Source organism: Rhinoderma darwinii, chromosome 5, assembly GCF_050947455.1.
Source record: "Rhinoderma darwinii isolate aRhiDar2 chromosome 5, aRhiDar2.hap1, whole genome shotgun sequence".
Lineage (NCBI taxonomy): Eukaryota > Metazoa > Chordata > Amphibia > Anura > Rhinodermatidae > Rhinoderma > Rhinoderma darwinii.
This window is the reverse complement of record NC_134691.1, coordinates 334,880,808-334,899,948: the sequence shown is the minus strand read 5'-3', so window position 1 is coordinate 334,899,948 and position 19,141 is coordinate 334,880,808. Positions and strand designations below refer to the sequence as shown.

The window sequence follows — 19,141 nt, the reverse complement described above, 5'->3', positions numbered from 1 at the left end:
ACCTCACAATATCTGCTCAACCAGTGCTGCAAATCTGCCAGAGCCACCACCTCAGACTGGAACAGGACGGTGGCGGTGACTACCTGGGGTTTAGTCAGCTGGATGACATGTAGATGCTCCCACATCGCGTGCTCCTTTGTATCGTTATAAATACTCCAGAACAAGTCTAGACTATATTGCAGCTTGAAACTGATGTCATAATTCCTGCTGGAGGGAACGTGGATCAGAGCGAACACCTCAGAAGCTTTAAACTTCATAAACTCCTTCAACAAAACTTTCCCAATGTAGAGTCTGGAAGGGATGTTTTCCTCTGGTCCCGAGTACCTGATTCTGACCGCGTTCCTCCTCTGAGGTGCGGGGTTAGTCGGTCTTGTGACGCTGGAGAACAGTCTCCTGTACTGAGGTCTGTCAGCAGGTGGGTCAGGACTGGACCTCTCCTCACCTGATTGTACTGCAGATCCTCCTGTGTCTGCTCCTGATCGCTGTGTAACCTGCACTCCATTCACTGACACTGCGGACGGCTGAACCTCCAGCACAGGGTCTGCAATGTCCGCCTCAGCCTGTGCCGCTGGTTCATCAGATATCAGACTGTCAATCACCGCGGTGAGCGAGGTCTCACTTATAATGTCAGGACATGAGGCACTTTCTTGCTCACTCCCAGGAGTGCCACTCGCATTTACTTCATCAGTACTGCACATAGAGTCTACTGCAGTTAACCCCTCGTCAGCTGGCACACATTTCTCTGCAGCTTTAGCAGCATTTTTGTTCACTGATTGCACAGAGCCCACACATGATGAGAGATGTGATCCTCCAGCCACTGCACACTCATATCTTCCAGGGTTTCCCTGCTCCACAATATTATACACAGTCTTATAGTCAGTGTCTTTTTTTGCAATGATATTTTTTCTCTTCACAGTTTGGGCTCTAGTCTCCCTTTTATTCTCCATTGCCCGGTTCTTTATTTTGGGCACTGTGCATGATTCTTTCTGCAATCTCTCCTTCAATATCACCAGCTCACGTGTGCAAACATCCAGACACTCACATTTCATCAGCTTTGCCTTTGGATCAGTCTCTTGGTTAATTTCAGTTCTCAATTTGCGAACTTGCATTTCCATTTTAAAGATATTTTTCTTTGTCATTTTTGTGCACAATTCACCAACATCATGAGATTCAGTTGACTCACCAGCCACCATTTCCAGATCTTCACCTCCACCATCTCCATGCTGCAGGTCAAACTCCAGACTCTGGGCTTTCCCAGGATCATCAGCCCAGGACCCCTCCCCTCCACCTGGGTCAGAAGCCATGCATAGTCCTAACAGGGAGCTCACAAGCACACGTCTATCCTCTCCTATGGACAAGAATATAACTACTATAATACTACCCCCTATGTACAAGAATATAACTACTATAATACTGCCCCTATATACAAGAATATAACTACTATAATACTGCCATATATACAAGAATATAACTACTATAATACTGCTCCTATATACAAGAATATAACTACTATAATACTGCCATATATACAAGAATATAACTACTATAATACTGCTCCTAAATACAAGAATATAACTACTATAATACTGCCATATATACAAGAATATAACTACTATAATACTGCTCCTATATACAAGAATATAACTACTATAATACTGCCATATATACAAGAATATAACTACTATAATACTGATCCTATATACAAGAATATAACTACTATAATACTACTCCTATATACAAGAATATAACTATTATAATACTGCCCCCAATATACAAGAATATAACTACTATAATACTGCCCCTATATACAAGAATATAACTACTACAATACTCCCGCTATATACAAGAATATAACTACTATAATACTGCCCCCTATATACAAGAATATAACTACTATAATACTGCTCCTATGTACAAGAATATAACTACTATAATGCTGCCCCCTATATACAAGAATATAACTACTATAATACTGCTCCTATATACAAGAATATATCTACTATAATACTACCCCCTATGTACAAGAATATAACTACTATAATACTGCCCCTATATACAAGAATATAACTACTATAATACTGCCCCCTATATACAAGAATATAACTACTATAATGCTGCCCCCTATATACAAGAATATAACTACTATAATACTGCCCCTATATACAAGAATATAACTACTACAATACTGCCCCCTATATACAAGAATATAACTACTACAATACTGCCCCTCATGCAGAAGAATATGCAATAAACTACTGCAATGCATCATATTTGACATTTTCATATCGAACTGAATTGCTCTATACTTTGTTTTGCTTTCTCGTGTATTATTTGTGCTTTACTTTTTTGTGGTTATTTACTATATAATGATTGTTCTCCAGTCTCTGTTACACATTGTGATTCTTTCCTAAAACATCATCATCTTTCCATTTACACATTAAATATGTAATAGATTAGAACAGTAAAACAAATTAAAGAGTGTAACAAACATAAGAAATCACTAGGAGAAGGGAAACTAATAGAAGAAATATCTTTGTCTAATATTCATACATCATGTACAATGTCAGCTGGTTGAGGTGAAGTTCGGATCTCTACCTAGTGCACCACCAAACCTGTGTATAGAATAATTATACACAGTCGAGTCAGATTATTATGACCACCAGCTAATATCCAGAGTAACTGCCATGTGTAGCACGGACAGCAGTAGACGGGCGGGCAGTGACTCAATAAGGTGCTGGTCTCTGGTCTCAGGTAGCTGGCGCCATGCTGACTGCAGAACATCCCACGTTTACTGGAGATACTCAATTGGGTACAAGTCTGGAGAATTAGGGGCCAGGGAATTACTTGGAAGTCTTGGTCAGGCTCTTCCAACCACTGTCGGACACTTGCTGGAAGATTCCATCTGCCCCAGGGAAGGCAAACAGCATGTATGGGGGGGGGGGGGGGGGACGACGTGATCTGCAATGATGGATTCATACTCACATCGGCTCAGAGCCCTCTACATGGATGAGTGGCCCAGAGAATGCCATGAAAAACGGGTTCAGTGAACTGTTGTATTAGACACACGTCGTAGCCTCCTGGTTGATTTTCATGGTGAGCTGCTCCACTGTAGCGTGTTGTTCGGCCCTCGCGCACCTTCATAGCCGGCATTCACCTCTCACATCAATGGCCGTGTTGCTCCGCATGTTCCATGTATGTTATTCCCATTGGTGCCATTTGTCCACTCACAATACACTTTCACCACAGCAGCACGCGAACAGTTCACAAACTGCGCTGTGTGAGAAATACCGCCACCCCGGGCTCGAAAGCCAATAATCAGCCCTTATTACAACTCTGATAAATTGCCCCTTTTACCCATGACAACAACGAGTGATATGTGATCAGACAGACGACCGCACACCTTATATACTCACCAAACTATGACACATCACTTCCTTCATGGGCTACACGCTGCCGACATCGAAAGTAGAAGGTGGTCATAATAATGGGACTCTACTGTGTTTTAACTATGTATAATCACAAGGATGTGCTCTGTTGATTCTCTACAATACTGAGGTGGAGCTATAGGGGGTGCCAAGGTAGCAGCCTCACCTGCCGGTGTCTGAGATGCCCCAAAGCAGTGGTGTAACTACCGTCGCAGCAGCCATAGCTGCTGCTACGGGGCCCGTGATATGAGGGGGCCCGTGCCGCCCACCGGTATGGCTCCCCCATGCCAGGTGGTGCCGCTAGCAGCCGCTATGGCTGCTACAGCGGTAGCGCTGCCACATTGAATAGTAATTCAATAGTATCTGCGTCCTTAGTACACAGACACTATTGAACACTATGGCAGAGGAGGGAAGTATCTCCCTGCTCTGCCATTTAGTAGGCTACAGGCCATTCGGCCTGCAGCTGATCAGGCACAGGGGCAGGTTTGCTGCACAGGCCGGCATCATGACCTGACTGGATCACGGCGGCCTACGCAAGGATCCCGTCGGCATTGTGGAGCAGCTACGTTCGTCATGGGAACGGGCCTAGGTGAGTATAATTTTTTTGTTTTATTTGTTTTGGGGCACTGTCTACAAGGGGGAGGTGGGAGATGTATGGCACTGTTTACAAGGGGGCGGTGGGGGCACAGTCTACAAGGGGGAGGTGGGGGCTGTATGGCAATATCTACAAGGTGAATGTGGGGGGCACTGTCTACAAGGGGAAGGTGGGGGCTGTATGGCACTCTCTCCAAGGGGGCATTGGGGGCACTGTCTACAAGGGGGCGGTCGGGCACAGTCTACAAGGGGGAGGTGGGGGCTGTATGACACTACTATGCCCGGTCAAAAGTTTGCTATGGGGCCCAGTCTTTCCTAGTTACACCTATGTCCCAAAGGCCCCTCTGCCACATAAGAAGACACTAGTATTATAAATGGTAGGTGGGGTCCCGGTCACAGATTTTGCATTGAGGTCCAGAAACGACAAGTTACATCTCTGTTCTAATGTCACAGGACAATGTAAAGAAATTGCTCCATACGGACAATCCATTTTTAATCATTTAGCTTTAATCTGACACTAATGGGACCTGAAAGGTATCATTCTGGATTATCAACTGTTCTGGATAATCAAATGGTCATAGAAAAGTATATAGAACTCAATTCTAGAGCAGAAAATACTCAGGAAGAAGCTGTGCGGCAGCGGTGGCAGTAGATATAATATGATTATTAAGTGCGTAGAAGAGGCTCCTAATGTTGACGCCATTCTCTTTCTCTTTGGCAGATGAATCACTGTGGGACACAAGCTCCTGTATGGTTGTCCTTAAGGGAATCAGAATCTCTCCCGGCAGCGGGTGAGGAGAGGCATCTCACGGCTTGTGCCACGTGGCAGTTCTTCTTCAGTAGCATCAAGGATTGTTGCCTTTTCCGTATCCCAGTGACTGTCAGAAACTGTGGGGACTTTTTTGTATATTTGTTGCAGCCTACACAAGGGTGTATGGGCTACTGTGCAGAGGGTAAGTCCTTATACTAATATAAGAAATAAAGGTAAGGAAACCAAGGGTGGCATAGTCGGTGTATCGATGTTGGCACTGGGTATGGTTGGTTTGGGTGTAGATTTATCTCTAGTCATCCATGCTTTTGTTACAATTATTTAAGTTGTATGATTTTACTTTTTCAGTGCTTCCAGACTCTAGATCCCAATGTGATGATAGAGAGATAGAAGTCAATGGCATATGCACAAGTAAGTGTGATGAATATTTAGTCATATTAACATGTTAAGGACTACGGTCCTGGACTGTAATCTGGGGTTAAAGCACCTGCAAGCCAGGAGGAGCGGGTCGGGTGCAGGAGCAGGGCTCCGAAAAAGAAAGAGCCAACGCAGTTAATACCGATTTTGTCTTTCCTAATTCAGCTTGCAGAGCTTAATGATGGCTGTGTAGGGAATAGAAGTGGCGGCAATCAGTGCCGGCCTTAGGATAGATGGCGGCACGTGCAAAATTTTCTTTCGGCGCCCCATCCCCATCATAAAAAAAATGCCCCATAAAAAAGTATATTGCCGCCACACAGTGTAATACCCATTATAGTTCCCCCACACAGTATAATGCCTCCTTTAGTTCCCCCTCACACACAGTAAAATGTCCCCTAAGTGACCGCACACAGTATATTGCCCCCACACATCATAATGCCTCTTTAGTGCCCACCATACAGTACAATGCCCCCATAGCTGCCCCATACAGTATAATAATAATATTTAATAATATATTATAACCCCCTTAAGGATACAGTATTTTGCCCACACAGTATAATGCCCCCTAAGTGCCACACATAGTATATTGCCCCCTGTAGTGCCCCTACACAGTATAATTTCCCCTTAGTAGACCCCACACAGTATAATGCTCCCTTAGTGCCCCCCACAGTATAATGTCCCCCCTTCCCTCCCCTGGGTGCCACACATAGCCTCCCTTGTAGATAGTGCCACCTGTAGATTCTGGCATACAGCCCCCCCCCCTATAGATTTTGCCATACAGCCCCTACCTCCCCTTGTAAACAGCCCCATACAGCCCCCCACCTCCCCTTGTAGACAGTGCCATACTACCCCCCACCACCTTTACAACGCTGACGGGATGCTTGCGTAGGCCAGCGTGATCCAGTAACGGCCTGTAGCCTCGTAAATAGCAGAGCAGGGAGATACCTCTCTGCTCTGCCATAGTGTTCAATCGTATCTGTGTCCTAAGGATGCAGATACTATTGAATGTGGCGTCGCTACTACTGTAGTAGCCATAGCAGCTGCTAGCGGCGCCATCGTGCAAGAGGGGGGGTGGTCCCGGTGGGCAGCACAGGTCCCCTCATGCTGCGGACCCCATAGCAGCCGCTATGGCTGCTACAGCGGTAGTTACGCCGTGAGCAGAGAAGGAGCGCATGGGTGGAAAGGCAGCTGTAGAGTCGTCAGGACCGGGCGCTTCAGAAACACAAGCAGGGGAAGGAAGCCAGCACAGTGCCGCCTTCCACATGCTGGAGTGATGCGCCATGTGCGATGACACAGGTCGCACACCCCAAAGGCCGGCCTTGGCGACAATGCCCATCCGCATGGCAGAGCTGCTGGGTCTTAGTAGTAGCATTTGTTATCAGGCAGAGTGCATACAATGCCACAGAGGGTCTGACATGCAATATCATATGAAATTGCATCCATTAAAAACTCAGGGATTTATCCCCCACCAAACTTTCAGCCCACCCAAACCGTCGCTATTTCCATCCCGATGACTCGGGACTATACATATGATATCAAAATGATGAACTAAAATGGGGAACCCAGTCTAATACTTTATTTTAATGTGAATTTTCCAATGTAAAAAAGAAAAGAACGAAAGAATATATTCAAGAATTAAAAACAATATATATATATCTATAGATATAGATATATATATGTAATTTATTTATATTTTGGCCAATTTAATACTAATGTAACTTTAAAAAAAAAAATACTACAATTTTTATTTTATTTTTCATTTTTAAAACAGCCCTATGTGTCACGAAAAAAAGGTGCAAAAATTTATTTTGGTAGCAAGATAAATAAAAAAGTTTGGGTCGTTAGACCACTACGTGCGCAAAACCACTAAAAAGTGTTTTTCAGACCCAAAACATTCAAGTCGTTGAGGGATTAATCGGATCACTTTTGAAATATTTAATTATATTATATTGCAGGTAAAGCAAACTCTCAAAGTCTGCTACCGGAATCTCCATCTACCCCCGAAGTTGTGACGGAGATGGTTGGCACAAGGGTTCATCTGAAATGTTCTTTTGAGGCTCCTTCTACGAACAGTTCCTTGGGATTCCTGGTGAGATGGTCTAGACTATCTACCAGAGGAGAGAAGGAAGAACTTAGACAAGAGGCTATAGTGCAGACATTTTCTATCATAGAGCTGGACGGAATAAATGTCAGACTTGGAGACCGAGTAAGAATTTTATTTTATTTGAAGTGAATTTCTTCTAAAGAACTTTAGGTCAAGGCTACGTCTCGGCTTTTGCTTTAAGCTTTTTACAGTTCAAAGTAAAATCTATGGATCTGATACCCCCACAAATAGATTTAAAAAAAATAGCTATATCATTATTAATATTTGTCATCAAGTCAAATTTCATCTCTTGATGACCATCTCAATAAGGTTTTCCTTCTATGTCCTGTCTTCTTTTTGGGTCCTTAGGCTTCTCAATGATATGTTCTTCTTTATTGGACCCTGTTTATCTATCTTAGAAGGTTCTTTTTTTCTCCTTCTCCAATCTATCCAGTAATAACAGCCTTTTCTAAAAGAGTATCTCTTCTTATTATAAGACTCGTACCAGACATCTGCATTACACTCACAAAACCCAGATCCTCAATGGGTCTACTTTACCCTAAATTCTTGACCTGTGGTACATGTACCTCAGGGGGTACACACCATCCCTCCAGGGGGTACTCATACTGTCCTTATGCTTTGCTTTTAATGTGCAGCAAAGTGTGTGACCATAGCGTGACTTGATGTAATGTATTCGAGTAGGGGGTCCATGGCTTAGAAACATCGAAAAACACTTGACTAAACCAAACTTAGGTCACACCATGATATGATCAGCAGAACTGCAGGAAACACTGGTCTTGCCCCCTAATACAAAAGCTAAAATGCACCTGTATCATGGCCGTGTGAAATCTAGAGGTCATTTTGGATCCTTTTAGAAGGTCAGTGTCACAATGGGTGTGGGGACCCACTGGGCCGTACCACTGTAGCGGGATAGCAGCTAACCAAACAGGATACCAAGGCAAAGTCAATCGTTCGAATAAGGGTACCTGTGGCAATACAGATAGTAGCAATGGCAGGCTCGGATGGGACCTTGGCAGCAGGCAGACACCAGTGAGGTGAAATACAGCAGGCATAGTATATGACAAAACACGACTCCAACTCTCTACGGCACAAGAACAAGGTAGCACGGGATACAGGATACAGGTAGCAGGAACGGGAACACTGGGAACTGGAAAACACTAAGGGATTATTTGCAAAGACTAACACGGGTAAACACAACAACGCTCAGACAATGAAGGAAGGGGCAGGGCCCTTCTTATAGTCCAGGGTGATCTGGGAGCAATCAGTCAATCTAAAACATGTGTGTGCTCTGGTCCATTAAGGCGGGGAATGAGCTAGAGCGTGCACCCTATTATCACTGCAGGACAGGACGGCTGTATGTGCTGGCATCTCTGGGGAGGAAGACATCTGCAGGATGATAGGAGTCTGCGGTCAGCTTGGTTTGGTCAAGGATCAACTTTTTCTTCTTTCCATAGTCTTCTCAAAAGCCTTTGCCAACAACAAAGTTCAGAAGTTTTAACGTTTTTCAGATCTTTTTTCCTTATTATTTGTCTTTCCCATCCATAAAAGTCCACATCTCAAGATGTGCCCATACACATTAGATAAAAGTTGGCAAACCCGATGATTTTGGCGGAACCAGCCGACTATCTCTATATGTGGGTGTCCTGACCCTCCCCAACAATAGATGCCAGTGGAAAGAAGGATCGGGCATGTTGGATTTCAACTTGCCCGATCCTTTGTTCCAAGGGCAGATAAGCTGCTGCCAGAGGCGTCTTCAGCGGCTTATTACCCTCTACCCGTTGAAAACACATGCACGCTCGGTCAAGCCTGTGTATGGGGGAGTCGGGTGGAACAACCATCGCCGAAAGAGCGTTCGACCGGCAGCTATTGTAAGGGAATGGGCCGTTAAGTCTTTCATACATAATCTATACTAAACTTTATAACCTGCACCCTCCCCTGCATTCCCCTGTGTACCTCAGGTGTAATCCGACACACCAAGTACTTTGATGTTACAATGTCAGACTACTGATTATTGTCCCACCTAATTCTGTCGTCACGTTTTATCACACAGATATACTGCAGCGTCTCCAGCTTTAACTTAGAACAACCAGATGTTCACAGTCTCACTCTAGAGAGTGAAGAATTTTTTGCTGGCATTAAGGTAAATTGTAAAATAATCTTTTATGACCTGTTATTAAAGTAAATACACTGCCCAAAAGAGTCTTTGTTCTCGAGTAGACAACATGTTTGAGATAACATTCCTTCTACTGGACATGTTGGTGACTTTGGGATAACATTTCTTTAATTTTAGTTGTTTAAATATTATAAGGAGTATGATTACTTTTGCAACCATTTTTTATTACTCCAAAACATATCAAATGAAAAAAAAATAAAATAACTCTACAAAGATTGATTAAAAATATACAATTTTGTGCATACAACTTCTATGCAAACCTAGGTGTCTCCATGGTTACAGACTACAAACAATTTCTGTGTAGTCTGATCCTTAAGTCATGTGTTACTTTTTTTTTTTCCATCTGCCCCTCTTCAACGGTCTGTAGATTATTAAGAAGAGGGGACAGATAGAAGAATATAACACTACATGACTACACGATCAGACTACACAGGACATGATTGTAGTCAGTAAACATGGAGACCCATTAGTCTCATTTCAACTGTATACACACACAAAAAATACGAGATTTTCAGGGGGATTTTTTTTTTTTTGGTGATGATAGGGTTTACTAGTTGCCAATGCAAGTTATACTATCCAGGCAGAGAAATGTTCTTGGTTCAAAAGCTAAATGTTGATCGATTTAGCGAGTCATTAACATATGAATCTCTTTTGAGATTGCTGGTCCTTCCAAAAAACGATTCCACATCCCTGTTTCAACCGCTAACGACTAACTTTACACGTGGGGACTTACCGCTGACACTCGATAATTTTTAGGTTATCATAAAAGATTTTTATCAACGACAAATTTTACACGTAATTGCTCACGTAAAAGGCCCTTTAGTCCTTATATTCGCGACATAGAGAGATTGGATTATGAGTCTGAGTGGGGACATAGACCTTGAATAGATATGTTTTTTTTTATGAGATGTTTATCTGTCAGCTAACACTCTCTTAATTATTCGACAAAACCTGTATCTACTTTCTTTTTACAGTTGGTTCCAGAGTCTTACACCATTTCAGAAGATGGAAGAGAATATAGATTAACAGTGAAGAGCACAATTCCAATTTCCTGCTCAGATGCCAGTCAATTGGAGAATGATTGTAAGATCACACTAAGGTTCGATACAATGAATGAAGGTAAGTCCAAGATGGAAACACTGAGGTTCTACACAACATGATATGATCTCAGTGACGTTATACCCACTGTTATATGGACTAGTTGAGGTTCTACACAACATGATATGATCTCAGTGACGTTATACCCACTGTTATATGGACTAGTTGAGGTTCTACACAACATGATATGATCTCAGTGACGTTATATCGAGTGTTATATGGACTAGTTAAGGTTCTACATAACATGATATGATCTCAGTGACGTTATACCAAGTATTATTTGGACTAGTTGAGGTTCTGCACAAACATGATTCGATCTCAGTGACGTTTTACCGAGTGTTATATGGACTAGTTGAGGTTCTAGACAACATGATATGATCACAGTGACGTTATACAGAGTGTGATATTAACTAGTTGAGGTTCTACACAACTTGATACAATGAGTTACCGCACAATGTAGTAGTCAAACTAAGCTTTCAAAACAATGATGGGTTACTATTCGGCGCCAAGCAGCGCTATATGAAAAGGTTGAAGCTCAACTAAAAACAATATAGTCCCAATAAGAAACATTAGATACTTACTTTGAGGTTCCACAAGATAGCATCCACCATTGGGTGCTGTACATAATCATATGGTCACACTAGGGCTTCTCCCTTGTAGATAGCGACACCCACCCTTGTGGATAGTGCCACACTTCCACTTTTCAGATAGTGCCACACCCCCCTTGTAGATAGTGCCACACACACCTGCCTTGTAGATAGGGCCATAACCCCCTTGTAGATAGTGCCACACACATCCCTTATAGATAGTGCCACACACCCATGTAGGAAGTGCCACACAGCCCTCTGTAGATAGGGTCACTCCCAGCCACCCGCTGATAGTGCCACACACTGCCCCCTGTAGATAATGCCACACACAGCCCCTGTAAATAGTGCCACACACTCCCCCATGTAGGTAGTGCCACACACTCCCCCCTTGTAGATAGTGCCACACCTCCCTTGTAGATAGTGCCATACACACACACACACACACACACACACACACACACACACCCCTTATAGATCACACACACACACACACACACCCCTTATAGATAGTGCCACTCACAGCCCTCTGTAGATAGTGCCACTCACAGCCCCCTGTGGATAGTGTCACACACAGCTCCCTGTAGATAATGGAACACACAGCCCCTGTAAATAGTGCCACACACTTCCCTCTTGTGGATAGTTCCACACACCCCCCTTTTTCGGATAGTGCCACACAACCCATTGTGGATAGTTCTACCCCCCCTTATAGATAGTGCCACCAAACAAATGAAAAAAAAAACTAATATTCACCTATCCCCATTCCCACGATGAACAGAGCTTCACAGCCTCCTCAGTCCTGCACTCTATGAAGCGCCGAGATGGAATCTTTGCGTAGGCCGGCACGATCCAGTGATGTCACCACGCTGGGCTGCGCAGGGATACTGTCTCTGCATTTTATAGGCTGCAGGCCTAGCTTGGCCTGTAGCCTAGTGAATGACAGAGCAGGGAGCTAATAGCTCCCTGCTCTGCTATAGTATTCAATTGAATCTTCATCCTGAGGACGCAGGTACAATTGAATGTGACAGTCGTTCGGGCACCGGGCCAAAAATCCAGGGCTTGGGCCCTAAATGCTAGGTGCTAGCGATACCACTGGTCTCATAGTATGTAAGGGCCTCCTGCCCTGGTCACTGGAGAAATTTCTGGGAAACCGGAGACCCCCCAGCCTCTAACTGGCGGGTCATAAAGTGCCTTGGTCTTTAAAATAAAAATAAAAATACATAAAAAAATGTACTTAACGTTGAAATGTCAAGTGCTGTTTTGGTTTTTTTAAACCCTTTTTAATAATTTTCAAACATAATTTCTGAATAATTAGATCAAAGGGAACCTTGGGACGTAAAGATTGGGCTTTCAACGAGCACGTTTGAAAATATTTAGAAATAAATTGTTCCTGTTAAAGATTGAGATAAATTTGGTGACTCCAGTAATTTTTGTGCCCCAGGCTCTTGTGGTTGGGTTTTGAGCGATACTGTAAATCTTATTCATGTAACATTCTGACGATTACACATTATTGAGATGCAGCAAAATATTGTATCCCTTGAAATTTGTTATTCTGAGATAGTAAGCAACATTTTACTTCTAACCTAATCATTTGTATTATCTGTATTCCGAAAAATTATATAAATACAATAACCATAATTATGTGCAAAGAGCCGTAAAAAAGTTGAAGCTTTTCATTGTCATTCAACAACTGTTCAGCCCCCTAGGGAATAATGTATGATAAAATATAACTACTATAATACTGACTCCTATGTACAAGAATATAAATACTATAATACTGCCCCCTATGTACAAGAATATAACTACTATAATACTGCCCCCTATATACAAGAATATAACTACTATAATACTGCTCCTATATACAAGAATATAACTACTATAATACTGCCCCTATATACAAGAATATAACTACTATAATACTGCCCCTATATACAAGAATATAACTACTATAATACTGCCTCCTATATACAAGAATATAACTACTATAATACTGCTCCTATATACAAGAATATAACTACTATAATACTTCTCCTATATACAAGAATATAACTACTATAATACTGCCCCTATATACAAGAATATAAATACTATAATACTGCCCCCTATGTACAAGAATATAACTACTATAATACTGCCCCCTATATACAAGAATATAACTACTATAATACTGCTCCTATATACAAGAATATAACTACTATAATACTGCCCCTATATACAAGAATATAACTACTATAATACTGCCCCTATATACAAGAATATAACTACTATAATACTGCCTCCTATATACAAGAATATAACTACTATAATACTGCTCCTATATACAAGAATATAACTACTATAATACTTCTCCTATATACAAGAATATAACTACTATAATACTGCCCCTATATACAAGAATATAACTACTATAATACTGCCCCTATATACAAGAATATAACTACTATAATACTGACTCCTATGTACAAGAATATAAATACTATAATACTGCCCCCTATGTACAAGAATATAACTACTATAATACTACACCCTATGTACAAGAATATAACTACTATAATACTGCCCCCTATATACAAGAATATAACTACTATAATACTGCCCCTATATACAAGAATATAACTACTATAATACTACCCCTATATACAAGAATATAACTACTATAATACTGCCCACTATATACAAGAATATAACTACTATAATACTGATCCCTATATACAAAAATATAACTACTATAATACTGCCTCCTATATACAAGAATATAACTACTATAATACTGCCCCTATGTACAAGAATATAACTACTATAATACTGCTCCTATATACAATAATATAACTACTGTAATACTGCCCCTATATACAAGAATATAACTACTATAATACTGCTCCTATATACAAGAATATAACTACTATAATACTGCTCCCTATATACAAGAATATAACTACTATAATACTGCTCCTATATACAAGAATATAACTACTATAATACTGCTCCTATATACAAGAATATAACTACTATAATACGGCTCCTATATACAAGAATATAACTACTATAATACTGCTCCTATACACAAGAATATAACTAGTATAATACTGCCCCTATATATAAGAATATAACTACTATAATACTGCCCCTATATACAAGAATATAACTACTATAATACTGCCCCCTATATACAAGAATATAACTACTATAATACTGCTCCTATATACAAGAATATAACTACTATAATACTGCTCCTATATACTAGAATATAACTACTATAATACTGCCCCCTATATACAAGAATATAACTACTATAATACTGCCCCTATATACAAGAATATAACTACTATAATACTGCCCCCTATATACAAGAATATAACTACTATAATACTGCCCCTATATACAAGAATATAGCTACTATAATACTGCCCCCTATGTACAAGAATATAACTACTATAATACTGCCCCCTATATACAAGAATATAACTACTATATTACTGTTCCTATATACAAGAATATAACTACTATAATACTGCCCCCTATATACAAGAATATAACTACTATAATACTGCTCCTATATACAAGAATATAACTACTATAATACTGCTCCTATATACTAGAATATAACTACTATAATACTGCCCCTATATACAAGAATATAACTACTATAATACTGCTCCTATATACAAGAATATAACTACTATAATACTGCCCCTATATACAAGTATATAACTCCTATAATACTGCCCCTATATACAAGAATATAACTACAGGGTGCGCCATTTATATGGATACACCTAAATAAAATGGGAATGGTTGGTGATATTAACTTCCTGTTTGTGGCACATTAGTATATGGGAGGGGGGAAACTTTTCAAGCTGGGTGTTGACCATGGCGGCCATTTTGAAGTCGGCCATTTTGTATCCAACTTTAGTTTTTTCAACGGGAAGAGGGTCATGTGACACATCAAACTTATCTAGAATTTCACAAGAAAAACAATGGTGTGCTTGGTTTTAACGTTACTTTATTCTTTCATGAGTTATTTACAAGTTTCTGACCACTTATAAAATGTGTTCAAAGTGCTGCCCATTGTGTTGGATTGTCAATGCAACCCTCTTCTCCCACTCTTCACACACTGATAGCAACACCGCAGAAGAAATGCTAGCACAGGCTTCCAGTATCCGTAGTTTCAGTTGCTGCACATCTCGTATCTTCACAGCATAGACAATTGCCTTCAGATGACCCCAAAGATAAAAGTCTAAGGGGGTCAGATCGGGAGCCATTTCTTCTGCGGTGTTGATATCAGTGTGTGAAGAGTGGGAGAAGAGGGTTGCATTACCAATACAACACAATGGGCAGCACTTTGAACACATTTTATAAGTGGTCAGAAACTTGTAAATAACTCATGAAAGAATAAAGTAACGTTAAAACCAAGCACACCATTGTTTTTCTTGTGAAATTCTCGATAAGTTTGATGTGTCACATGACCCTCTTCCCATTGAAAAAACTAAAGTTGGATACAAAATGGCCGACTTCAAAATGGCCGCCATGGTCAACACCCAGCTTGAAAAGTTTCCCCCCTCCCATATACTAATGTGCCACAAACAGGAAGTTAATATCACCAACCATTCCAATTTTATTTAGGTGTATCCATATAAATGGCCCACCCTGTACTATAATATTGCCCCCTATATACAAGAATATAGCTACTATAATGCTGCCCCCTATATACAAGAATATAACTACTATAATACTGCTCCCTATATACAAGCATATAACTACTATAATACTGCCCCTATATACAAGAATATAACTACTATAATACTGCTCCCTATATACAAGAATATAACTACTAAAATACTGCCCCTATATACAAGAATATAACTACTATAATACTGCTCCTATATACAAGAATATAACTACTATAATACTGCCCCTATATACAAGAATATAACTACTATAATACTGCTCCTATATACAAGAATATAACTACTATAAGGGCGGGTTCACACATAGCGGAATTTCACTTAAATTCCGCTGCGGACACTCCGCAGCGTTAATCCGCAGCGGAGCCGTTTCTCCATTGACTTACACTTTAATTTAGCAGTGTTCGTTTAGACGAGGCTGAAAATTCCGCTGCGGAGCATAGGCTGCGGAGCGGAATTTGGTGTCCGCAGCATGCTCTGTCTGTTGCGGAGCAGTGGCGGACTCATGGCGGAATTTCTCCATTGACTTCAATGGAGATTCAAAGTTCCGCAATGAAGTCCGCAGCTGTCATGCACATGTCATGTGTGCTGCGGATGCGTCTTGCTTTTTTAACTTGACATTTCTTCATTCTGGCTGGACCTATGTATTTCTAGGTCTACAGCCAGACTGAGGAAGTCAATGGGGCTCCCGTAATGACGGGAGCGTTGCTAGGAGACGTCAGTAAATAGTCACTGTCCAGGGTGCTGAAAGAGTTAAGCGATCGGCAGTAACTGTTTCTGCACCCGGGACAGTGACTACCGATCTCAATATACATGTATCTGTAAAAAAATATATAAGTTCATACTTACCGAGAACTCCCTGGGTCTGTCTCCAGTCCGGCCTCCCAGGATGACGATTCAGTGTAAGTGACGGCTGCAGCCAATCACAGGCCAAGCACAGGCTGCAGCGGTCACATGGACTGGCGCGTCATCCAGGGAGGTCGGGCTGGATGCCGAAAGAGGGACGCGTCACCAAGACAACGGCCGGTAAGTATGAAAGTCGTTTACTTTCACTAGGGAAAGTGCTGTCCCTTCTCTCTATCCTGCACTGATAGGGAGAAGGGAAGCACTTTTCCCGCAGTCCGCAGCAGCTAGTCCGCATCAATGTACTGCACATTTTGTGCAGATCCGCAGCAGAATCTGCAACGCAGATTCTGTGCGGCATGGATGCGGACAGTTGCGGAGGAATTCCGCCATGTGTGGTCATGCCCTTATACTGCTCCTATATACAGGAATATAACTACTATAATACTGCTCCTATATACAAGAATATAACTACTATAATGCTTCCCCCTATATACAAGAATATAACTACTATAATACTGCCCTCTATATACAAGAATATAACTACTATAATACTGCCCCCTATATACAAGAATGTAACTACTATAATACTGCTCCCTATATACAAGAATATAACTACTATAATACTGCTCCCTATATACAAGAATATAACTACTATAATACTGCTCCCTATATACAGGAATATAACTACTATAATACTGCTCCTATATACAAGAATATAACTACTATAATACTGCTCCTATATACAAGAATATAACTACTATAATACTGCTCCTATATACAAGAATATAACTACTATAATACAGCCCCTATATACAAGAATATAACTACTATAATACTGCCCCTATATACAAGAATATAACTACTACATTACTGCCCCTATATACAAGAATATAACGACTATAATACTGCCCCTATATACAAGAATATAACTACTATAATACTACCTCCTATATACAATAATATAACTACTATAATACTGCTCCTATATACAAGAATATAAGTACTATAAGGCTGGATTCACACGTGGCGGAATTTCACTTAAATTCCGCTGCGGACACTCCGCAGCGTTAATCCGCAGCGGAGCCGTTTGTCCATTGACTTCCACTTTAATTTAGCAGTGTTCGTTTAAACGATGCGTAAAATTCCGCTGCGGAGCAGAATTTGGTGTCCGCAGCATGCTCTGTCTGTTGCGGAGCAGTGGCGGACTCATGGCGGAATTTCTCCATTGACTTCAATGGAGATTCTAATTTCCGCAATGAAGTCCGCAGCTGTCATGCACATGTTATGTGTGCTGCGGATCCGTCTTGCTTTTTTAACTTGACATTTCTTCATTCTGGCTGGACCTATGTATTTCTAGGTCTACAGCCAGACTGAGGAAGTCAATGGGGCTCCCGTAATGACGGGAGCGTTGCTAGGAGACGTCTGTAAATAGTCACTGTCCAGGGTGCTGAAAGAGTTAAGCGATCGTCAGTAACTGTTTCTGCACCCGGGACAGTGACTACCGATCACAATATACAGCAACCTGTCAAAAAAATAGAAGTTCATACTTACCGAGAACTCCCTGCTTCTGTCTCCAGTCCGGCCTCCCAGGATGACGTTTCAGTCTAAGTGACGGCTGCAGCCAATCACAGGCCAAGCACAGGCTGCAGCGGTCACATGGACTGGCGCGTCATCCAGGGAGGTCGGGCTGGATGCCGAAAGAGGGCCGCGTCACCAAGACAACGGCCGGTAAGTATGAAATTCGTGTCCCTCTTTCGCCATCCAGCCCGACCTCCCTGGATGACGCTGCAGTCCATGTGACCACTGCAGCCTGTGATTGGCTGCAGCCGTCACTTAGACTGAAACGTCATCCTGGGAAGCCGGACAGGAGACAGAAGCAGGGAGTTCTCGGTAAGTATGAACTTCTATTTTTTTTACAGGTTGCTGTATATTGGGATCGGTAGTCACTGTCCAGGGTGCAGAAACAGTTACTGCCGATCGCTTAACTCTTTCAGCACCCTGGACAGTGACTATTTACTGACGTCTCCTAGCAACGCTCCCGTAATTACGGGAGCCCCATTGACTTCCTCAGTCTGGCTGTAGACCTAGAAAAACATAGGTCCAGCCAGAATGAAGAAATGTCATGTCAAAAAAGCAAGACGCATCCGCAGAACACATAACATGTGCATGACAGCTGCGGACTTCATTGCGGAATTTAGAATCTCCATTGAAGTCAATGGAGAACTTCCGCCATGAGTCCGCAACCAGTCCGCCACTGGTCCGCAACATCCATTGTATGCTGCGGACACCAAATTCCGCACCGCAGTCTATGCTCCGCAGCGGAATTTTCAGCCTCGTCTAAACGAAGCCTACTAAAAAGAAGTGGAAGGCAATGGAGAAACGTCTCCGCTGCGGATTAACGCTGCGGAGTGTCCGCAGCAGAATTCAAGAGCAATTCCGCCACGTG

General features: G+C 41.7%; 1 protein-coding gene across 1 annotated transcript in view; it reads left to right on the top strand.

Annotated features, from left to right (window-relative positions):
• The window catches only part of VWDE (von Willebrand factor D and EGF domains), a 120,834-nt gene that overhangs the window by 18,494 nt on the left and 83,199 nt on the right, over nucleotides 1-19,141 (top strand). Inside the window, exons 2-6 of the mRNA XM_075828769.1 lie at nucleotides 4,741-4,972; nucleotides 5,137-5,199; nucleotides 7,161-7,411; nucleotides 9,360-9,449; nucleotides 10,457-10,601. Of these exons, the coding sequence (XP_075684884.1) occupies nucleotides 4,741-4,972; nucleotides 5,137-5,199; nucleotides 7,161-7,411; nucleotides 9,360-9,449; nucleotides 10,457-10,601 (781 nt within the window). The remainder of the gene's footprint in view (nucleotides 1-4,740; nucleotides 4,973-5,136; nucleotides 5,200-7,160; nucleotides 7,412-9,359; nucleotides 9,450-10,456; nucleotides 10,602-19,141) is intronic.